This window comes from Primulina eburnea, chromosome 8 (genome assembly GCF_022965805.1).
Source record: "Primulina eburnea isolate SZY01 chromosome 8, ASM2296580v1, whole genome shotgun sequence".
In the NCBI taxonomy this organism is placed as follows: Eukaryota; Viridiplantae; Streptophyta; class Magnoliopsida; order Lamiales; family Gesneriaceae; genus Primulina; species Primulina eburnea.
In genome coordinates this window covers 45242317-45267663 of record NC_133108.1, presented here as the reverse complement: position 1 = coordinate 45267663, position 25347 = coordinate 45242317, and the positions used below count along the sequence as shown (strand labels likewise).

The 25347-nt window shown below is 40.0% G+C and overlaps 1 protein-coding gene across 2 annotated transcripts in view; it reads right to left on the bottom strand.

The window, feature by feature from the left end:
- Positions 1 to 24717, bottom strand: part of LOC140840291 (uncharacterized) — a 38819-nt gene extending 14102 nt beyond the window's left edge. Inside the window, exons 1-2 of one of the 2 annotated variants that reach the window (XM_073207586.1) lie at positions 22315 to 24717; positions 21889 to 22128 (exon numbers count right to left, since the gene is read on the bottom strand). In XM_073207586.1, the coding sequence (XP_073063687.1) occupies positions 21889 to 22128; positions 22315 to 24560 (2486 nt within the window). In that variant the 5' untranslated portion in view covers positions 24561 to 24717. The remainder of the gene's footprint in view (positions 1 to 21888; positions 22129 to 22314) is intronic. The other variant, XM_073207585.1, reaches the window with a different exon arrangement.
- Between the last annotated feature and the right edge of the window lie 630 nt (positions 24718 to 25347).

Below are 25347 nucleotides of genomic sequence, written 5' to 3'. Positions count from 1 at the left end.
AATTCACTCACTTCTGAATCAACGGAAGAGCAAGGCTACCATTGACAGATTGGAAAGACATGATGGTTCAATTACAACGGATGAGGATGAAATTGTCTCCATTATTTTAAAGTTCTTTAAGGAATTGTACAGTTTGACAGATACGAGATGTTGGGGTATTGAAGGAGTGGAGTGGTGCCCCATTGAAGATGATTTAAGTCGAGAGTTAGAAAAAAAATTCACGGAAGAGGAGGTTAAGAAAGCAATCTTTCAGTGTGATGGAGGGAAGAGTCCGGGGGCAGATGGATTTACTTTGGCTTTTTTTCAAGATTGTTGGGATATAGTCAAAAGAGATCTAATGAAGGTTTTTGATGAGCTCTTTCAAAGCGGGATCATAAATGGAGCAACTAATGAAACATATATTTGTTTGATACGAAAGAAAGCTGAATCGAATAAAGTGAAGGATTTTAGACCGATAAGCCTGACTACAAGTTTGTATAAGATCATAGCGAAAGTCCTAACAGCGAGAATTAAGACTGTGATAACATATACTATATCTGAATCTCAGAATGCTTTCGTTGAAGGAAGACAAATCCTAGATTGTGGCCTCATAGCGAATGAACTCCTCGAAGAGGGGAGAATAAAGAAAAAGAGGGGATGGGTTTTGAAGGTGGATTTCAAAAAGGCTTATGACAAAGTGAGCTGGGATTTTTTGGATTTTGTTCTGAAGAAAAAAGGGTTTGGAAGAAGATGGAGATCTTGGATGAAAGGTTGTGTGTCGAATGTTTCATTCTCTGTCATGATTAATGGGAGACCGAGAGGTAAATTTAGGGCTTTTAAAGGTCTTAGACAAGGAGATCCTTGGTGGTGGAAGTGTTGGGGAGATTGATCAACAAAGCTAAGGAAAGGAGTATCATAAGGGGGTTCGAGGTTGGTAGAAACAAGATAGAGTTATCTCACATTCAGTTTGCGGACGACACACTGTTCTTTGTGCAGAATGAAGATCACATCAGGTTCCTGGTGCAAGTGGTGAGAGCGTTTTGTGAAATGTCTGGATTAAAAATCAATTGGGAAAAAAGTGCTTTGTTGGATATTCACGGTGATCAAAGAAAAGTTGAAATGTTAGCACAACAAGTCCGATATGGTAAGGAGATGTGGCCTATTAAGTACTTGGGCGTGCCTTTGGGTGGCAATCCGTTACAAGCATCATTTTGGGATCCCGTTGTGACTAAGATGTCGAAAAAATTGACAAGTTGGAAGAAATCTTTCTTGTCAAGAGGTGGAAGATTAACACTGATTTTGTCGGTTTTGAATTCTATTCAGATCTATTATATGTCTTTATTCAGGGTCCCTAAAGAAATAGCGGAATCGATGGAGAATATTTCAAGAAATTTTTTATGGGATGAAGCGGATGGAGATGTTCATAGCCATTTGGTCGCGTGGAACCATGTGTGTAAACCGAAGGAAAAAGGAGGCTTGGGTGTTGGGAATATTATATTAAGAAACAAGGCATTGCTGGGAAAGTGGTGGTGGAGATTTTTTGAGAAAGGAGGGACATTGTGGAAGAAAATTATTAAGTAAATATGGGTTGCAAGAAAATGGGTGGGATGCGGGGTTGGCTAAGAAACGTAACGTTCAGGTGCCCATGGAAGTTTATTTCCCGATTATACCCGACTTTTAAGCTGAGAGTGTCAGTTAGGGTGAGAGAAGGTAACAAAGTCAGATTTTGGGAGGATAGTTGGTGGGGGATTCTTCTTTTAAAGATATTTTTCCAGCTTTATTTCAACTATCAACATTTCACAATCTACCTATGGTTCATTTTGTCCATTTTGATAATGTCTTGTCTACCCATTCCTGGGATTTTCATTTTAGAAGAGTTGTGAGAGAGGAGATTATTCAGTTGTCCAAGTTATTAGGGATCCTTCTATGATTCGTTTTTTCCACATACTCGCTTTCCTTTTTTTCCTCTTTTCCATGTTATTTGGAAAGTTCCCGTCCCAAAAAAGATCCAGATATTTTCTTGGATAACATCTCAAGGTAAACTACCAACCTCGGAGAGGATTCAAAAAAGATGGCCCTCAATTGCTTTGTGCCCAAACTGGTGTGTGTTGTGCAGAAATGAAACAGACAATCAGGATCATATGCTCATCCACTGTTCATTCATAAACAAATTGTGGGCTAGAGCTTTGTAAGAGCTTCGATTGGTTTGGGTAATTCCTATTACTATTACCAGGGGAAAAAAATTTTGGCAAGTGGTGGTGCATTGCATATGCTGGACGGTGTGGTTGGGAAGGAATCGAAGAATTTTTTAAGACAAAGAAGAAACTGAAGAAAAATGCTGGGAAAAAATAAAGATTTAACATTGCAATGTGGATTGGAACCCATCATGATTTTAAAAATGTTTCGATTTTAGATTTGATGAGAGATTGGGAATATGTATATGTTAGGAACCTCCGATTTGCAACCAAAATATGTATTGAAATATATGAAATGGGAATAACAGAATCTTGTTACAATCACTCTCACTCTCTCACACTAACAAACTGTTAGTGACTCATCAATCTATATAACTGAATGACCTCTAGCTTACCCCCCCTCTAGCTCTCACCCACCTCTCTCCTTCCTTCTTCTAGAATATACGTTTACAATCTTGGGCCTCTGTTTATTGGGCTCTTCATTCTCTGGACTTGCTAACTTAGAAGTCTCTGGGCCCAATGAGTTTGGGTCCATAACATGCCCGGCTTCTTCAAGATTCGCCTTGTCCTCAAGGCGAAATTCTGGAAATTGTGCCTTGAATTCTTCTTTGTCTTCCCATGTTGCTTCTTCCCTTGTTCTTCCCTTCCACCGCACCAGTATCTGTTGGATTAAGTGCCCTCTTTTATTTTTTGTTCTTTCAGCCACGATTTCCACGGGTTCAAAAGCGAGGAACAAGTCAGTGTCTACCTCTCTTGGCAACTGAACTTCATTCGGGTCATGCCCTATTGCCTTTTTCAGACAAGATACATGAAATACTGGATGTATTTTGGACCCTTCCGGTAATTTCAAGCGATATGCCACTTGTCCCACTCTCTTCAAAATTCTGTAGGGTCCGTAGTATCTTGCTGCCAGCTTCTGGAAGACCCTTGTAGTAACTGAATTTTGGCGGTGTGGTCGCAACTTCAGGTACACCACATCACCTTCTTGGTAATGAACCTCCCGACGGTGTTTATTAGCATATTTGGTCATGCGTTGTTGGGCCCTTTCTAGATTGTATCTCAGCTGCCTCAATAACTCATCTCGATCCTCTAATGCTTGGGCTACTGCTGGCACCTTAGTTTCTTCAGGAAGAAACTTAATGAGAGTTGGTGGTCTTCTCCCATACACTACTTCGAAAGGTGTCATTCCAGCCGACGTTTGAAAAGAGGTATTGTACCAATACTCTGCCCAGTGTACCCACTGCGACCAACCCTTGGGCTGCTCCGAGCAGAAACACCGAAGATAGGTTTCTACACATTTGTTCAAAGCTTCACTTTGCCCATCCGTTTCTGGATGGTAAGCCGTGCTCATCTTGAGTTGAGTCCCTTGTAGTTTGAATAATTCGGACCAGAATAGGCTCATGAACACCGCGTCTCTATCACTGACAATGGTTTTCGGGACCCCATGCAATTTGATCACATTACGTGCAAAGATGTCAGCTACTGAGCAAGCAGTGTACGGATGCTTAAGGAGTAGGAAGTGCCCATACTTAGAGAGTCTGTCGATCACCACTAGGATTACTTCAAACCCTTTTGATTTAGGTAGACCCGTAATAAAATCCATGGCCAAATCCTCCCAAATTGCTTCTGGAATAGGCAAGGGTTGTAATAATCCGGCCGGGGAAGCCGCCTCATATTTTTGTTTTTGGCATACTTCACATTCGGAAACAAATGTGTACACATCCTTCTTCATTCCCGGCCAAAAAAAATTGCTTGCTATTCTTTTATACATTCTCAAGGCTCCTGAATGGCCCCCCACTGGAGTCATGTGGAATTCCCTCAATAATGTGGAGATCCACTGTGAGGTTCGTGGAATAACTATCCTTCCTTTAAAAAGTAAACAACCATTAACTACTGAGTAGTGTTTGCCACTGCCTTGGGCCGTGCTCATCTCTGCTATTATCTTTTTACATGCTGGGTCATTTTCCACGGCCCGTCGGATGTCCCTTATTCCTCCCCATTCTGCCCTGGAGATAGCAGCCAAAAGTCCAATGTCCTCCCTTCGTGATAAAGAGTCTGCTGCTCCGTTCTCTTTCCCCGCTCTATGCTTTATTTCAAACTCATATCCCAGCAACTTTGCCAACCAATATTGCTGGTCTGGTGTGGTTATACGTTGCTGCAGCAGGTTCTTCAATGGTTTATGATCTGTCACCACTAGAAACTTCCGTCCCAACAGGTAGTGACGCCAGTGTTGAACTGCCAAGACCAATGCCATCAACTCTCTTTCATAGGTTGATTTGGTTAATGCTCGGTCCGCCAGAGCTTTGCTATAAAAAGCAATAGGCCTGCCTTCTTGGTTTAGCACAGCCCCTACTCCAGTCCCTGATGCGTCACATTCTATTGTGAATTCTTTCGAAAAATCTGGCATCTTTAATACCGGCGTGGTCACAACTGCTCGCTTCAGCAACTCGAAGGCTTCTTGAGCCCTTTCATTCCACCCGAAATTGTTTTTCTTTAGTTGCTCAGTGAGTGGCCTTGCAATTTTCCCGTAATCTTTAATGAATTTCCGGTAATATCCGGTGAGTCCCAAGAATCCCCTCAATCCTTTCGTGTTCTGTGGTTGGGGCCACTGCACCACACTTTCAACTTTGTTGGGATCCACTTTCACTCCCCGGCCCGTGATGATATGCCCCAAGTACTCAACTTGTCTCAACCCAAATTGGCATTTCTTTTTGTTTAAAACCAACTGGTGTTGTTGTAACAATGCCAATATGACTTCGACGTGTTGCATATGACTTTCCCAATCTTTACTGTAAATCAAAACATCGTCAAAGAAAACTAATACGAATTTTCGCAAGTAAGGGCGAAATACCTCGTTCATGGTGGCTTGGAATGTGGCCGGAGCGTTTTTTAGTCCAAAAGGCATGACTAAAAACTCGTAGTGGCCCTCATGTGTCCTGAACGCGGTTTTGTGCACGTCCGTGGCTCGCACCCGAATCTGGTGGTAGCCAGATTTAAGGTCCAGCTTTGAGAAGAACACTGCTCCATGCAACTCATCAAATAGTTCCTCCACCACCGGAATTGGATACTTGTCAGCGATAGTGATATCATTCAAGGCCCGATAGTCTATGCAAAACCGCCAGCTTCCGTCTTTTTTTTTCACTAGTATTACTGGGCTTGAGTAGGGGCTGTTACTGATTTGTATCACCCCTGATGTAAGCATCTCCTTCACCATTCGCTCAATTTCATCCTTCTGATGATGGGCATATCGATAAGGTCTGACGGATACTGGTCTGCATCCCTCCTTAATACATATGGCATGATCTTGTTGTCTACAAGGGGGTAATCCACTGGGTTCTTGGAATACCACCCCATATTTGGCAATGATGTCATTGATGGCCTCCTCATCTCCCTTCATGTCTGCCCCTCCTTTTTTTTCTTCACTCCATTTGACCAATATTGCTCCGCAAAACTCTACTTCACTCACTTTGGAGATGCCTTTTAATGAGATTAATGATCTGCTGAGGGATGGATCCCCCTTTAAGATTACTGTTTGCTCATTGCAGCTGAACCGCATCTCCATTTTGCCCCAATTGATCAGGACATCACCTAATGTGCGAAGCCAATCAACCCCCAGAATAAGATCAACTCCCCCTAAATCAAACAAATACCCTTCAATTTGAATTCGACATTGTCCCATATCCACCTCTAATCCCCTGCACACCCCTTGGCAAGCCACCCGACAGCCATCCCCCAGACATACCCCAAAAAACACGCTCCTGTCCCATTCAAGCCCCAATTCCGTGATTAATTTTCTCGATATGAAATTGTGACTTGCTCCACTGTCCACCATGGCTATCACTTCTCGCTCTGCCACCTTTGCCTTCATCTTCAATGTTTGTGGATGGTTGATGCCATTTACAGAATACAAGGGTAGTTCTAGAGTATTGTACTCCACTTCGGGCTCTCGTTCTTCCCCTGCTTCTCGTGTCACCTCATCCTTATGCTCTACTGACTCTGCTTGCCCCCATTCACCCTCGTCTCCTTCTTCCTCCGCTAGAATTGTCACTCTCAAGCTTTTGTTGACACATCTGTGCATTGGGTGGTAAGGTTCCCCACACTTAAAGCACAGCCCCTTCTCTCGTCGGTGTAAAAATTCTTGGTGAGATACCACCCTACCATCTCGATTTTTTTGGTATGGTGGTACCCTCGCTGCCATCCCACCGCGATCTCCCCCGCTACTTCCTCCTGGTACGCCCCGAGGCCCACTGCCGTAGGCTTGCTGCGAAATTGGGTTTCTCATTCGTTGCTCCCCTTGACCAGCAGACCCCATGTTAACATTGGGCCCTGAAAGATTTTTGTTACGGTCCCTATCATGTACTGGGTATGGATTGGCCCAGCCCATGTTAGTTACCGATTTTTGCGTATGCCCCAGGCCCGATCCAACTTTATTTCTTCCCCTGTCTACCGCCGTCCCATACAATTCCTCCTCCAGTCCCCTAGCCAACATCATCGCACGATCTACCGTTCGGGGAGAGTGGACGATCATCTTCCGCCGTATCTCCTCCCTCAGTCCACTCAGGAAATAGCCCAAGCATTGGTCCTCCTGGACGTCCCCCAGTTGTGCGACCAGCACCTCAAAACGCTCGATGTAAGCGTCTATTGACTGTTGGCCTTGGCTTAATGACGCCATGAGTTCGAAGGGGTTGGCGTCATATCCACTATAACGCTTGATCAGCTCCTCCGCAAACCTATCCCACCCCATGTTCGGAATTCTCACCTTCATCCACCGAAACCAATGTACCGTGGTCCCTTGCATACAGATGTAAGCCAATTTACACCCTGCTGGTGTTTCATGGACCTCAAAGTACTGCTCCATCCTCCCCAACCATCCCAACGGGTCCTCTCCCTCAAACCCTGGTAAATCAATTTTTTTAAGTGCCAACTTCACTTCTTCACCCTCCTCTCGTCTCCCTTCCTGACGCACACTCTCATCCTTCCCCAACATATCACCCCCAACCCCATGTTGCTCGCCACCTTCACTGCATGCAGCAGCTGCTCCCCCTTGTGCCTTAATAATTTGTTCCATCATCTCCCTCAGTCCCAGTAATCCTCCCACCGCGCTGTCGATTTTGTCCAATCGACCCTGCACTTGCATCATGTGGTCTTGCATCCCCATCAACGTTTTTTCCATGCCATCTATCTTCGCTTCTGATCGTGTGCTGGCCATGTTTCTTTAGCTCGAGCGGATCCGGCAGGTCGGACCAAATTGTTAGGAACCTCCGATTTGCAACCAAAATATGTATTGAAATATATGAAATGGGAATAACAGAATCTTGTTACAATCACTCTCACTCTCTCACACTAACAAACTGTTAGTGACTCATCAATCTATATAACTGAATGACCTCTAGCTTACCCCCCCTCTCTTTTTATACATTGCTCTCACCCACCTCTCTCCTTCCTTCTTCTAGAATATACGTTTACAATCTTGGGCCTCTGTTTATTGGGCTCTTCATTCTCTGGACTTGCTAACTTAGAAGTCTCTGGGCCCAATGAGTTTGGGTCCATAACAGTATATCATTAAGATAAACTTAATATTATGTGCTTCTTGATGACAGTGGACCACTAGTCCACTGATGTAGTCTTTCTTACGTTATTATTAATAAAATATTGTTTCTTATAAAAAAAAGTTTTGTAGCCTTCCAAGGACCCGCTCCCTAGCTGTAAATCTGAATTGACCATTATATCAATTTCATGAAGAAAAAAAAAACATTTCTCCACTACGGAACAATTAGACCAACTGTATAGGCTGGTTCAATTCTCAAAATTATCAAATGTAAGTTATTTTTTAATGTTTCAACAGTTCCCTATTGCCATTGGATCATTAATTCGGAGGCCATTCATCATATGACTGGATCAACCAGATTGCTCTCGACTTATAATCCTTTGTGCGGGAAATAAAAAAATTGAAGTAACCAGATTGCTCTCGACTTATAATCCTTCGTGCGGGAAATAAAAAAATTGAAGTAACCAGATTGCTCTCGACTTATAATCCTTCGTGCGGGAAATAAAAAAATTGAAGTAGCTGTTGGTTCTCTCTCAGACATTGTTGGAAAAAGGTCAATTGCGAGCTCGAACGCATTAATGCTTCATAATGTTCTCCACGTTAAATCAGCAAATTGACCCGGGAATTACATTGTTGTCCTATATTTTCTCTTTGTTCTTGTGCCTTTTAGGATCTGAATTCGGGAAAGAGTATTGGCAATACTAGGGAGGGTCTTTATTACTTTGAGGAAGATAATAAATTGCATGGGCAAGCTTAACAGTTAGTGTGGAATCATACTCAAATTCTAATGATAATGATAGCATGTGATGACAATGTAGATTAAGTCATCATACCTTTCAATATTTAAAATATTCGTTTCCAACTTTGTTTAAAATAAAAATCCACTAGATTTTCAACGTGATATTTGTCAATTTGCTAAACATGACCGTGTATTTTCCAGTCAAACAATATCATGCATCTAAACCTCTCTCTCATTCACAGTGACATATGGAGACCAATAAAACACCAACCTTTTTTAAGAAAAAATAGTTTATCACTTTTCTTGATGATCATACACGTCTAAGTTAGGTTTATCTTCTTAGGAAACAATCGGAAGTATGATATGTTTTTAAATACTTCTGTACAATGATTAAAATTCAAATTTTAAAAAGAATCACGTGTTTAGAAGTGTGATAGGTGTCGTTATTGCATGTTTTATTGTGTCGTTTTTAGTCCGTTATTTCATGAGTTTATTGTGTTGAGTCTGCATTTCATTCATTTTAGTTCATAATTTATGCATATGGTCATTTGTCATGTATGTTGGCCGGTTTGCACGGAAAATAGCCAAAATTACGAAGTTAAAGGCGAAAAGCTGAACTCCTGGTGTAACGACCCAGATTCAACGACTGTCCTCACTGTACCAAGACGAGTCTTTCCAGCGTGCTTATGTCCTCACTCACACGCACCATGTGAAACTTCCCAGGAGGTCACCCATCCCAAAATTGCCCCAAGTCAAGCACGCTTAACTTTGGAGTTCTTATGTGATGAGCTACCGAAAAGAAGATGCACCTTCGTGATATGAGTAGTATCAATCAAATCTTTTAAGCTCACTTCAACTATACAGTTCATTACATTGAACAGTCTCGGAATCCCTCTCATTCCCGTGTAGGTCGGTTCATTCATGTTCCCTCCACCTAGAAGCCTGTCAGGAGCCGCTCATTGTCCGTACAACTGATGGCACCGGCGATCACCCCCCGCCTTCTTCGGCCCCGGGCCTCACACCTGGGCAGAATGAAGCGAGCTAGGGTGGTGGTTTCTGACCGTCCCAATGTTAATGAGTGAAAAACAAGAGCTGGAATAGAACGAGACGTGTTAGTACGGTAATTTATGGTCGCCCCAGGACGCACCAGTGAAAATCGAAGAATGGGGACAGAGCATCTCGCGCTAGGGCAGTACCGCCTCAGCGCGCTCAGAAGAAAACGTGAAGTCCAAGACAGAACATGTAACCCTAAGGTGGTGTTTTCTGGAAACCCCCCCCCCCCAAGGGCGACACAATAAGAAAAAAACTCTTCTCGGATTTTCGAGTTAAGAACTCTAAAGGGGCATCTATAAATTTGGGAACCCTAGGTCCCTAGCAGACGTGAAGGAGGAGGAACACGCACAAATCATCATATATATACACACCAAGCAGCCGACGCACGAGGAGAAACACAGGAATTGAATAGGCAAGCAAGGAAGACAAGATTCCGTGCAACGTCTTCTCGTTCTTCTCTTTCTTTTGATATTTTTTCAGTGAAGAAACTTTGTTTAATTATTGTTTTGATGATGAACGACAGTAGCTAGTTTTTTATTTTGGTGGGATTTGGGGAATTATACCCAAAAACTTGGTTCATGATAATATAATTTCAACTTTTAATTTATGCTTGATTATGTTATTGATTAATTTGAATTTTTGAAGTGTTGCTAACTTCTAAAATATTACATTGCAATTGAATTTGAGAGAAAATTTTGTAATAAGAACGAACAACATATTCCACTAATACAATTTACATAGATATATGAAATTGAATATATGTTGATAGTAACAGTTTAGTTGGTCGAAAGCTAAGGGATTCCACAAATCGTTCATGCAATCGTCTGTGATAAATAATTAAAGAGATTTAATTATTTCATTGTGTTGAATTATTTTTCATAACTTGAAAGAGTATCTTAATAATTTAGGGAATATCGTCAAAAGCATGCATAATTGTCAGAGTTAATTATCAAATCGACCAAGGTATTTGAACTGAAAATTCGAACAAATTCATTCAACATATGATTTCAATATTTCCTTAAATTTATTTTCGTTCTACTAAATTCTAGTTTGGTTGGAAATTCATACACTCAATCCTCCGAGCATCGTTTTGGGAACCTATTCTGTTAAAGATGTCGAAAAAATTGGCAAGTTGGGAAAAAGCTTTTTTGTCAAGAGGGGGAAGACTAACTTTGATAACATTTGTTTTAAATGCACTTCCGATATATTATATGTCTCTTTTCAGGGTATATAAAGGTATAGCGGAAGAGATGGAGAAAATTTCAAAGGAACTTTTTATGGGATGGAGCGGATGGTGAAGTTCATAATCACTTGGTTGTATGGGAAAAAGTGTGGTTGCGTGGGAACAAGTGTGCAAACCCAATGAAAAAAGGGGATTGGGTATTGGGAAAATTATGTTAAGAAACAAGGCTGTGTTGGGAAAATGGTGGTAGAGATTTCACGTGGAAGAAGGGAAGTTGTGGAAGAAGGTCATAGTGAGTAAATATGGGTTAAACGAGAATGGGTGGAATGCGGGTTTAGCAAGAAGCATGACATTTAAATGCCCATGGAAGTTTATTTCCCGAATATACCCAACTTTTCAGCAACTAGTTTCGATTAAAGTTAGAGGAGGTAACAAGGCTAGATTTTGAGAAGATAGGTGGTTGGGGGATTACTCTTTCAAAGAATTATTTTCGGCCTTATTTCAGCTTTCTGCAGTTCACAATTTGCCTATATCACACTTTGTTCATTTTGACAATTCGTCGTCTACACAATCATGGGATTTGCGAAGGGTCGTACGAGACGAGGAGCTTTTTCAGTTGAGGAGTTATTAGGTTTCTTATATAGGACTAGGTTGGTTGAAGAGGTAGATGACTATCGAGTGAGGAGTGGAGATCCTTCCGGTCTTTTCTCAGTAAAATCTTTCTTTAGGTCGTTCTTTCCACGGTCATTTCCAAGTTTTTCCTTATTTCCACGTTATATGGAAGGTTCCAGTTCCAACAAAGATTCAAGTATTTTCGTGGACAGGCAGGACAGCGATTTTGGGTAAGCTACCGACCTCGGAGATGATGCAAAAAAAGTGGCCCTCAATTGCTATGAGTCCCAATTGGTGTTTTGTGTAGGAATGAAGCGGAAACGCGGGATCGTATGCTAATTCATTGTGCACCACGAGCTTGGGTTGAAAAATCTTCTAGATTAGTTAAGAAGAGCATATACTTGCAAGGACAATCAGATCACGAGATGTATGTGAAACATAACAATGGTGGTAAGATGGTTATTTTAATTGAATACGATATCATTCTTATGGGAATTGATGATATAGACATAGTCGGACTGAAAAGAAGTTTTGCCTCCAAATTTGAAGTCAGAGATCTAGGTCCCTTGCGTAATTTCCTGGGCTGGAAGTTAGATCGAGGAGAGGAATCTCAGTATTACCATGGAAGTATGTCTTGATCTTCTTAAAGAAACAAGGATGAGTGTTTAGACCAAGTGATACACGTATTGACCCAAATTAGAAACTAGGCAAAGCATATAAAGGTTCTTGTACATTTCTTTGGGGAAACTTGGAGAAGTAAGAAGCACAATGTTGCTCCTCGTAGTGTCGAAGCTGAATTAAGGGCTATGACTAATGGAGTTTGATAGCTACTATAGTTTAAGATGGTTATTGAAGAGTTGAAGTTAGAGATGACAACTCCAATATAACTATTCAGTTGATAATAAATATGCAATCAGCATTGAAAATAACCCTGTTCAACACGATTATATGAAGCATATTTTTTTTTTAAGAAACATAACAATATTATTAATATATGAAGCATATTGATATTGATAGACATTCATTTGTATGTAATTTGTCACTTCTAAACAACAAGTTGCTGTGGCAACGTAACTTGAGGGTTAGTGTAGGGAAATAAAATATACTGCAGAATTTGTTATATATAAAATTTATATATTGTGTGAATATTTTGATTGATAGAAATATCCACTTTCCTAGTCAAGAAAAGTTAGTGTGCGTATATAATGAGTTAGATTGTACTATAATTACATGAAGAGTGAAAATATTAATACACATTACTAATTTTTGTTCCTTGCTCTATATTTTCTCTCCTGCATGTCTTATTGTTAAATTATAATTCAAGATGACACTGAAGAAAGGCTTCTAGACATGAACAAATATTACTTCGCTTAATAAAAAAATTTGGAACAGAAAGTGTTCCCTACCAAGAATGTTTTCCTTATTAAACCCAACCTTGTGTTTAAAGTAAGGATCGTGGGAAATTAATCGTTGGCAAAGCTTCCAAGTTGTGTTGATAGCCATGCAACAAATCATTTGATGAACCATATAGTTAATATTACATTTAAAGCACTAACAAACACTTGTGTCAAGTTTCTATTTTTTTAGTAAGAAGTGAAATTTATTTATAAATGTAAAACGTAAAAATGCGGGATAATACATCCTTTTAATCCATACCACACAATACACAAATTAATACCTAATTGGATATATTGGAATGAATGAGTATTAAGCTAATACAGGCTGTAATCCTGTTAATAAAGAACTAAAAAGAATTATTTGAGATCTTTGTCCAACTCTGCCCAAAGTGCTGCCCTCTTGTATTTGATATTCTCCCAAAATTGAGATACCTTGCCTTACATTCATTAGTTTATTTTTTCCCATGATTCCATGGTAATAGCAAGTTCGCAATCTTTCATATTCTTTTGAAATTTTCAACCTTCATTCCATATAAATGGTTTCCCCCCAAATTCGTTTGGGTTGTATTTGAATGATGGATTTGAAATCATTTCAAACTCCTTGACTTTTTTTAGATATACAAAATTTATGAGAATTTCAAATCCACCATATATCAAACTAAGCAAATCCAACAGTAACTATGATGGATTTCAAATAAATCAAACAGGAGTGTCACTTGAAATGAATTCTTCTTTAAATCAAATCTTTTCCTCCAAATCAAATCCATAAATCCAAAAGCAACCTCGAGGTCTTGGATATTGACACAATGAATCTAAATGATAGAAAAATGTGATCACCAAACTCACCGTCGTCTTTTCGAAAACACACCGCTCGAGGATATCATCATATGAGGTTTTTTCTTTGTCATACATCATGAGTATTTAATATATTATGCAATAGTTAAGCACTTGTATCGAAGGAATAGATGGATTCCAAATTGAAGTGTTTACAGATTGATCATCAATCAAAGTGAGAAAAAGAGAGATGCAGGAGTGCCTGGACTCTCCAACCGCCAAACCCTCCCATCACTCATCTCCTTACAAACTTTAACCTGCTCTAAAGAATGTATAGAGTATTTCACCTCCTCCACTTCCCTCAATGAAACTCTCCAAGAATCACGGTTTATAAACCGGAGCAGACCACTTGTTCAACCGGGAATTGGTGACCGATATATAAATATGGTCCAAGTCATTCAATTTTTTTTGATAGGAAACTAAACTTTATTATTATAACAGATGTGTTACAACAGTAGCAGATGAGTGATCCGCAAATTAAATGATTGTTCAAATCGAGAAAACACTATCACACTATCGTCATGACCATATAAATTTTCATCTCTAACTAAGTCTGAAATAGATGAATGATTAAACTCTGTCAGCTTAGTCGTCCAATTCGCAACTCTGAATTTGATCTTCTCTCAGACGTCATTCACGGTCTCGGACAAATCTGCGGATATTCTGTTGTTCCTCTCCAGCCATATCGACCAAAAAGTGCAATGGATTACCAGATACCAGAATCTCGTAAATCTTCTCCCCTTCTCGGAAAAGTCCATTAAAATCTCAACTCATGCAACACTTTTATCCATATATCACTCGAAAAAGAACATTGCACCAGTAGATGGTCCTGATTCTCCTCTTGCTTCTGACATAAAGTGAACCATTGCGGGCACAAGACATAGACTGGTCACCTTATTTGCACCGAGTCACAAGTAGGAAGTTTCCTCAAAGCCACAATCCCCGAGAAAACTTGAACCTTTTACGGTATAGGTAATTTCATATATTATCATAATAAGATAATAACGGGAAATTAGAACGAGGAAAGAAAGAATCATAGAAAAATCGAACAGAAAACATACTGGAAGAATCGCCCAACCAAACTCGAAAATCCTCCGTGCCCAACTCCAACCTAACAGCATCTAAGACCCCTAAAAGATTAACGAACTCACCTAGTTCGACCTCATTTAAATCTCTTCTAATACGCACATCCCATTGAAAGATATAATTGACTCCTATATCGACAACATCTAAAAATTTACGAATCGGTTTATTAGTTGCGGTGGATATCCGAAAAAGAGATGAAAAGCGCTCCTTATTCGCCATGAGACAACAGTCTAGAATCTGTCTTCTTTTAATAAAGTACACTAGTATACCCCCAGATCTCCCAACCGAAGGTAGACAAACCCAGTCAACAAATCTAGACTTCCACAAACTTGCCACGAACCGTTTATCCACCTGTTGTTTCTTGGTTTCCAAAAGCACCACTATATCCGAAGTTTCCTTACGTATGACAGTTCAAACTAGTTCTCTCCTTCTTGATGCCCCTCCTCCCCTGATATTCCAAGATCATATTTTCATAACAAAGAATTGGGACCCTTCGAGGTCGAATCTCTCTCGTAGTTAATTCCACACTTTAACCTGTATAGTTCTCTACTTAAGAGACCCGTCGATTTCTTCACCACAATCCAATAGTTTCCATCTGTACAATCTCTCCTGATTTCAGCACACATATTATTCTCCACCTCAACCCCTTTGGAAATTTCTCTTTCGGAACCCGACAAAACATCTACCCTCTCTGTCCCTCCTCCTACTAGACCACTGAACAACCCCAATACTAAGAACGACGCAAGTAAAATAGAATGGAGCTTGAAAGAATGGTTTAGATATGAAGAGTGAATGTTGTTTAGTACATGTCCCACATTAGGTTTTGCATTTTCAGGTTGAAGTGGCTCGGTGATAGACATAATCCCCTTCGATGGTGAGAACAGCCCTTCATTACCGCTGTCTCTTCTACAATTATGGTTGGCTCCTCTAATCGGAAGGAAACCTGACTATCAGACTCTGAGGAATCAGATTCAATCTCCAGCAAATCATCTTTTGAGTCATCAAACTCGATTTCTGTTATGTCCTCTGAATCATGTATCCCCAACTTCTTGCTATCCTCCCTGTTAAAGAGGCCTGAATCTGTAATCCCATCATCGCCGTAACCCGCATTTTCCCCAACACTGCCTCATTTATGTCTTCTGTGATAGACATTCCCATAAGTATGCACTAGTTGATTATTGCTTGCAGCACCCATCCTATTCTCTTGCTCCTCGCCGTCTATATTAGTCATAGAATGCATTGTTGAGCGTCTGAATTTTGTTGCTTCTTTTGGGACGACTTCCCTCAATATCTTGAATATATTTCCCCCCAATGGTGGCGCCGATGTCTCACTCTTTCCTGCTGATCGTTTATGTTGTTCCTTCAAAGGCCTAGTGCCATGCGCGTTGATGTGAACGTGGCGGGCATGGTGTTCAATTATTGATAAGCAAGGGAGAAGGGCTCGTGATGCATGGGAGCACGTTGGAAAGCCGAAGGAACATTATTCAAGCATTATTTTGAAGAACCGAGGCTGCACGGACCCAAGCACGGACCAGTACACGGGGTCCGTGTCCATTACACTTGAGGAAGAGAAATCCCGAGCCTACACGGACCCGAGCACGGACCTGTACACGGGGTCCGTGTCTACTACTTTCGAGACATGAAAATTACAGTGCCTACACGGACCCCCTTCCGGACCTCTACACGGGGTCCGTGTCCTTTACGTTTGGACGAGATTTATTTTCCTATTTTAGTGTTTTAATTATTTTAGCAAGTAGATTTGATATCTTTTATATTTAGGGTTTTGTTACCTATATATAGGCTAGAATACCACAAACAATTTAACTTTTGTTCATTGATTGAGTTTTTATAAAAAAACTTCTTTGAGAATTCTCTCAAACACAAGCTTAAGTTTCGTTATAACTTTTGCGTTGTATCAAATCAAACTTATCAAAAGATTAATCTTTTGTGGCGTTTGTCGATCGATTTTCACGAGGGTTGCCAAGGGCAGGTTCTTTGGAGGTTCTCTTGAAACGCGATTGTTATACTCGTGTTTATTTATTGCTAAACTCTTGCTAGTTTAGAGGTGAATATCACACCTATCCATTACTTGTTTCAAAGATCGGGAAAACACACGAGTCTTGTTATCGTAATTGAATAGAGGGTGCGATTGTTTAATCGTGTTTGCTATTTATTCGTGTCAAGATTCACGTCATTTGGTATCAGAGCTCAAGGTTTTTGATTCAAGTAAGAGTATCCATTCAATTCTTCGTAGGATTTTCAATACCGATTTTCGTGTAGCGGTTTCTACGGATTTGTTGAAAAAAAAAAAAAAAAAAAAAATCGCGATTTACTGTTTATTGCCGGAAAATACTGTTCATCCTCGACACTATTCATCGCCGACACTATTCATCCGAAAGTTACTATTCATTGCCGGAAGTACTGTTGACGGAGGAATTTACTGTTCACGATCGGGTACTGTTTTCGTCAAAATTTACTGTTCACGATCGGGTACTGTTCACGTCTGGTACTGTTCATCTGCCGTTTTTACTGTTCATCGACGGAACTATTCATCCGACAGGGTACTATTCATTAACGGAGTTACTATTCATTACCGGAGTTACTATTCACTCCGGAATTACTGTTCACGGTACTATTTACCCGAAAAAAAAAAAAAAAAAAGAGAGAAAAAAAAAAAAATTGAGATCGGGTGTTTGTTGGGATTTTAGCGCTTATATTTCAGCGTTAAGTTTGTCCTTGTCATTTAGTCGCATTCTAGTCAGTTTTCAAAGTTGCTTATCCTTGTGTGATCTAAGTGAGTCGAATTTCAGGCGTCACAGGATTGATCTCATAAGTTTGATACGTGGAAGCCACGAGACTTAAGCGCCCCTTGAGAATTCTCACTTGAGTGAAAATATTTGAGTGGAGTGAATTTTTCATTGGAGTGAATTGTGAGGTTTTGTGGTGAGGGAAAAAGACGAGTGCGAGTGAATTTTCATTGGAGTGACTAGTGAGAATTTGTGGTGAGGAAACTTTATTCTTTATTGTTTTATACTAACCTTTTTCTTGCAGGTATAATGATTGACGGACGTCAATTTAAAACGATGTTAGGAGGGTTGGATAGAAGGTGGGAGAAGGAGTTTAAGCCTCAACAAAAAAAATATCGGAGGTGTGAAGAAGAGGAGATGTATGATGTGCATATTGATGAGAATAGGCGAGGTAGTAGAGTTGGAGGAGATACGTTGTTGAACATGGATTGTTATAGGAGATTTGATGAGGATAAGGGGTATAGAAGCCGAGAAGGGTATAGACTGAGTGGTACGAAGATGACAATTCCATTTTTCAGTGGGGAAGCCGATCCAAAGGTGTACCTTGAGTGGGAAGAGAGAATGGAGTGTGTATTTGAGAGACGGAAGGATTATACCGAAGCAATGAAGGTAAGACGAGCTTGCAGTGAGTTTACCGACTATGCTAGTACTTGGTGGGATAAGTTAGTAACACGTAGGAGACGATGTGGGGATGACCCTATAGTTACGTGGGATGAGATGAAAAGGGTGATGAGGAAACAATTTGTTCCAAATCACAATAATAGGAGAGGTGGTAGGAGAGATGAGCATGGCTTGTATGTTGATTCATGGGCATCCACTTGGAGGGCGAGTTTGGAAGAGAACCACTGCGGTAGGCCAAAGAAGGAGTCAAGACGTGAAGCTAGCAAATATGAATATCAAGGTACATTTAAAAATTCAAATTCTAGTACTTGTGATATTATATGTTGTTGGTGTTTAGAGTTTGGGCATTATATCACCCAATGTCCAAAGGAGGAGATGACTGTAGTAAAACCGCCAATTGATGTCAAATCTAAAGTGGGGGTTGAGAGAATTGAGAAGGTTGGTACTCCACTAACTTCTGACTTGAGTATTGAGTGTTGTGCTGTGGAGGGTGAGTTATTAGATGATGTGCAAGTTGTTTCTTTTGCTCAACTGCCTACGAATGAAATTTGTATTGATGAATCAATTTGTCATGAGTTGAAAGAGAAAAAAAATGAAATGGCCGAAAGAATGAGTGATCAAAAGAGTGAGATGGCCATAGAAAGAAAAGAAAAAGAAAAAGAGGCCAAAGAAAAAGAAACAGAAAAAGAAAAGAAAAATGATTTTAAGGCCCAAGAGAGTGAAAAGAGTGAGTATGAGTGTGATTTAATTTTTTATAAATCTCTTCAAGTACCTTTGTACAAAGATGAGATTTATATACCTAGTGACGATATAGCCGGTTCAATCCCGAGCATTGTTATTTCTCATTTGCAGGGTTATGATGAAGTTGTGATGAGGAGACGAGCAAATGTGGGAGGTGTAAAAATGCAATGGGATGATCCATTTGGTGTTGAGAGCAATCACCGTGAGGTAAGCATAGTTGCCAACGCAACAACCTTGAGGTATGACTTTCGTTCTTATCTTATTTCATTGTTGTGTTGTATTCAAGAGTTTGGTGAGAGAGTTGAGAGTGGGATGTCTAAATGGTCTAACGGTGAATTAACCTTTGTCCCTAGGAGTCATATATTGGAGAATGATGAAATATTGAATAGATCAAATCTAAATGTTAGTGATTGTGATTTTTCAAAAGTTGTCAAATTGATGAGTTTTTGTTATGACAATGAATTGTATGCATTATGTTCAAATCTTTGTGATGAGTTAAATGTTTACATGGGTAGTACGCCTAGTGTGTCCTATTTGCATGATTCCTACTTGTTTGATGAAGACTTTGGGAAGAGCATGAATGAATGTAAGAATTTTTATGTGCATAATGAGTACAATTTTAAGGAGAATAAATTCTTCATTCTATATTCATTGCATGAGTTATGTACTAGTGATGCATATAGTGGTGTTTTTATCTTTGATAAAATGCATGATTATATGTGTTGGTTGCATATGAAGAGGTATGTTGAGTGGGATTGTGAGGCATGCATTGCATATAAGAGATTGACATTTTGCCTAGATTCTTATATCGTGCATGAACTATGTCTTATTCCTAGTGAGCTATGGTCGTACACGTGTATGGATATCATTTGTGTGTTGACTAGGTCTAAGAAGGGGAGAAATCTGATTTTTGTGATACTTAATAATATCTTGTTGATGTTATTTGGTGTCATTTGTTATTTAATGTTTGGTAAAGCTGACGAGTTTATAGGAAAGACAACGCTGATGTTGGAGTTTCCAGTGTTAATGGAGCGAGCTAACCATAGCGCCTACGAACTTAAATTGAAAGGTAAGCATGTTGATAATTTGATTAATTTTATTACTAACTTGCTTCGTTTTTGTGTAGGAGGGCAAGATTTGAGGACAAATCTTTTTGAAGAAGGGGAGTATGATGTGAACGTGGCCGGGCATGGTGTTCAAATTATTGATAAGCAAGGGAGAAGGGCTCGTGATGCATGGGAGCACGTTGGAAAGCCGAAGGAACATTATTCAAGCATTATTTTGAAGAACCGAGGCTGCACGGACCCAAGCACGGACCAGTACACGGGGTCCGTGTCCATTACACTTGAGGAAGAGAAATCCCGAGCCTACACGGACCCGAGCACGGACCTGTACACGGGGTCCGTGTCTACTACTTTCGAGACATGAAAATTACAGTGCCTACACGGACCCCCTTCCGGACCTCTACACGGGGTCCGTGTCCTTTACGTTTGGACGAGATTTATTTTCCTATTTTAGTGTTTTAATTATTTTAGCAAGTAGATTTGATATCTTTTATATTTAGGGTTTTGTTACCTATATATAGGCTAGAATACCACAAACAATTTAACTTTTGTTCATTGATTGAGTTTTTATAAAAAAACTTCTTTGAGAATTCTCTCAAACACAAGCTTAAGTTTCGTTATAACTTTTGCGTTGTATCAAATCAAACTTATCAAAAGATTAATCTTTTGTGGCGTTTGTCGATCGATTTTCACGAGGGTTGCCAAGGGCGGGTTCTTTGGAGGTTCTCTTGAAACGCGATTGTTATACTCGTGTTTATTTATTGCTAAACTCTTGCTAGTTTAGAGGTGAATATCACACCTATCCATTACTTGTTTCAAAGATCGGGAAAACACACGAGTCTTGTTATCGTAATTGAATAGAGGGTGCGATTGTTTAATCGTGTTTGCTATTTATTCGTGTCAAGATTCACGTCACGCGTCTTCCATCCTTTCCCCGTTATTCCCATATCCAAATCCTATCCAATGTATCAGTGCTGATGTCCAGCAAGCCCCCGCAGTGATCCCCGATGATTTTGAAGGTATCCAGCGACCATAAAGTCCAAGGCAGCCCACAGATCCTAAATCTAGTTGTTGCAACATTTGTCTACCATATCTGACGTATTAATATCAGGTCTCAACTCCTCGAAGTCCAAAGACACCTCATTATTGAAGAATCCTCTTTTCAGCTTTATATAGGATGCGAACTCATCCGAATTCGATGGCCACCATAGTGCTTTGTTGGCTTGGAACGGAAATAGTTCTACAGATTTATTTGTAGAGTTCCCAAGAACGGTTTGAATAAGCACCCGAGAGATATTCACCCTACCTTTGGTAACAATGATTGCTTCATGCCACTTCATGTCCGTTCTTAGCCTACCACTGTCCTCCATAGCTTTAAACTGACCTCGTTTAGGCTCCCTCTCTATTGTTCTATCATCATGTTTTACTGGGATGGTTCTCAGCGGGTTTAAACCATGATGTAGCATAGATTGTTGAGTCCTTATCTGATAACTCCCTTACAGCAACTTCCCCAATAAGTCTTTCAATTAACCAGCTCTCAATTGACCAATGAAAATCCCGAATGAACAGGTGGTTTTATGGTGGAACTAATAACTCAGTTAATAAAAACCTCAAAACCTTAGTCTACTCCCAACTGCAACTGTCGATATTCTTGAATATGCCTTGTAACAATCTGGTTGCTTTCCATGAACATCTGGAGCTCTTCGACTTTTCTTCAAAACGTCTCACTACTTATAATCCCCTCCTATACACCACCTGCCCTCAAAAAGTTTGTTTGATTCTAATTTATCCCAAAATTCATCCCTCTTAATGTGGGTTGCCCCAAGCCATGACTCCAAATGCTAAAAATAAATCCCTAGTTTTGCCCCACTAACTTAACCTTTTCCTTTTCCTTTTCCATGGAAAAAGTGAGACTGATAAAAATTGTAAATTATACCAGATTTAAAAAAAAAAAATGAGATAACAGTGGTGGGACCACACCATGAAGCAAGGAGCTGGATGGGACGCAAAGCAATTAAACCACTCTTACCTGGCAGCTCGAACTTGCACCCTGAGGAAACTGGGATCTAATGCAGCAGCTTTAGCACAATCTTCTAGTGCTTCCCTCGCTCTTCCAAGTGACATCCGTGTTGCAGCACGATTGCTGTAGCACAACATTAGAGCCCTAAGGCAGCTTCTAGATGCCTCAGTTTGAGAAATACAATTCAATCCATAAGTGTAGTACTCTTCGGCTTTTGAGAAGTCCCCCTTTGCATAGGCTTGATTCCCTCTGACGTGAAACAATATCAGGAGCATGAGCATGGAAAAAGAAAAAAGTGCAGCAAACGGTAAATGGATGCATAAAATAACCAAATCACCATCAGTGAGGAGACAAAATTGAAACATAATCACCATTCTGTACCAAAAAAACATGAATTCCACAAATATTAAGTTATATAAATAAATGAGAACACACCTGAGGCGCCACTTTTCACAGGATTCTTGAGCAGCGATGCTTGCATCTGTGGTAGATGTATTTACGACCTTTATCTCTGGTTTTTTAACTTGCTTAGACTTGTCATCTTTTTGGCCTAAAAGAGGAGAAAAATCACCTTTTTGATCCTGCTCAAGAGAAGAAAATGAAGATTCCCGAAGACGGAAAGGGGGCAGATGAGAAGAATCATGCGAAACTTTGGCAGTTGGAAGGAAGATATGTGAGTCATCGCCAACTTTGATCCAATGTTTCTTCTTTTGGACACGCATTGGTGCTGAAGTTTCAGAGAGAGTGGCAGATGATGCAGCAAAAATGAAGCTAGGAGTGCCAGTGTCTGCCAAATTTGTATTGTGATCGTATTGACTCCCTCTATCGATATCTTGTCTCATAGAAGACGTGCAGTGATCGATCTCAGCACCTCCTGCAGTGACAAAAGAGTCACAACTGTAATCTAACTCCTCGGTAGCAGACTTGAAGCTTTCCGTTTCAGCTCCTGAAACAGCATCTTCTTCAGTACTTTCAACTCCAATACCTTCATAAACTATAGATTCTTCACCTTGTCCTTTCTTTACATTGCATTTGTTTATGCACAAGCGCCCTGCTGCGGAAACTAGACCTTCGTCAGCTGTATCGGTGGAAAAATCTGGGTTGGATTCACTTGAAGAATTTTCATCAAGATGAAAAGAATCCTCTGATGCCACAGAAGTCTCTCTCGAAAAACTACTGTCAACCAATGTTTCTTCGTATGGAGAGACATCCATGGGTGAATATGAGTCAGAAGATTCAGCATTTTCTTGGAATTTTCCAGGCAAGACAAAATCTTGCCCGAACCTTAATGGAACATGTGCGGGTTTCTTCCACTTCCCCTTCTTTTTTTTCAAACCAATGTCTTTAACTGATTCTCGCTTTGTCTCCACTTTTCTATTTAAGCCGAAACCTATGGGTCCTTTTGTTTCTGGGGTCTTGAATTCCATAGGCTGTGTCATACCACCCTGCTCGCTAGTAAAAATAAATTCAGCTTCGTTGTGAACCCCATCCATAGAAGGCACCTCAGCTTCATCCCTATCAGGTTGGAAAGGAACCCCACTGGATGGAATCGATAGCGAGGATGTTGAAGTATTGTGACTGTTTCTCATGTGAATTTCACTATTTTGGCTTTGTATCCCGGCCCGAAAAGTAAATCCCGAATTCATAGACCCCGAATAATTGTACAAATTTCCATCAGTCAAATTCTCAGTCTGCATGACATGCATAGGTTTTGTCACAGAAGTCACTTCTGTTTTAATGCGCTCATGACTGCTTCCTACTTCAGCAGCAACATTCCAGCGATCAGGCTCATTAATATTTCCACCGGCCCCGAGAACAATTTTACTCTCGTCACCAGAAACAACACCATCATCCAGCGAAGTACTTGAAGAACACTTGAGGTTCAAATTTTTCATTTTGTTCGGAAGCATAGAATCGAAGCTCACAATAAAAGACCCATCATAGTTATCTCTCCCAAAAGTAAAATTCTTGGAACAAACATTCCCATATTCTTTAATATTCATATTCTTCATCTTATCATGAAGCTCCCCTACCACATTCTGACCATGTAGGTTACTGAAGTGTTCATTTCCAATGTCCGATCTTCTCATCTCACCAAGCAGTTCAGCTTTCACACGTTCATCAACTCCTAGAAAAGCATGACCTTCATCGCTCAAATTGACGCAATCGCTAGTACTTGAACCGCTACCCATATTCACTTTCATATTTTCCGCCGCACTGCTTTCCACTCCCAATCTCCTCATTTCATCCACCAATTTACTCCTCTCTACATCAGCAAACAGGTTACTACTAGAATTACTGGGAATACTATCCTTTGCCACAAACACAGACCCTCGACCCAGATTCTGTTGAACCGGCTCAAGACCCGGATCAATGCGTGAAGATTCAAAGCCTGAATCCTGAATACCTTGCACCATGCCACCTTGAAAAACGGGTCGGAATAAATTGGGGCGATGGCCAGCAAAAGGTTTTCGAAGCTTCGCAAGTCGAGGTGGACGGGAGAGGCCGGCAGCCGCGGCCTTTCCCGGCCCCAATGATGAAGAATTAAACCCATATTTCTGGGGATCCATTTGAATCGAAATCCGGTAGAACACACGCAATGAATTGAATTGTTGAGCAGAGAAAATCTGACCGTTCGAGCAGGGCTGCGGAGCTACCGTGTCAACGATGGCCGGCAACATAAGTCATCAAATCCAACGGGTGGTGATGAATCGATTAATGATGAAAGACAATGGATTATGAACAATTATTGTGAGACTGTTCAAAATCTGGGCAAAATGGGAAAGTGGGAAATCTGTTGGTTCCTTATTGTTTTAGCTTGAGATCCAAGGAAGGGTTTATTATCATATCATGACTCATGAGGGGGAAGAAAACCCATAAAAATAAATAAATAAATATGTATAGCATAATAATAAACAAAAAATACGTAAATTTGTTTTGTATATATGCCGATTTAATTTGGGAATATTGCACATAAATCCCCATATCATTACATAGATTTATCTTTAATTTTCTTCATCTAAAAAACTTTATTTAAATTTCTTAAAACAATAAAAGTGACAAAAATATCCTTATATTTGTTGAGTTTAATTGATTGATTTATTAATGCCAAAAATGATATCAGACCTAGTAAAATTATTTCAAACATATTATTATTATGTAATTAAATATTTGAGAGGGACAATTATCTCAAATAATATAAATCCGAACACATGTTCGAGATTAGTTATTTGCAAGATTTATTCCAAAAATTTGAAATATTTGAAATGAGAAGATCTAACCAAGGTTAGATATCATGAGCAAAGTGAAAATTATCATAATCCAAAGGTAAAATTATGATTCAATCTAATAAGTTCCTGGAATATTATAACGGGTTCCTCTAAAGCCTCCAGAGATCTTAAAAAAAAATCCAAAAGATGATACAGAATTGTGGCAGTATGATGTATTATGTACCACAAAATATGGAAA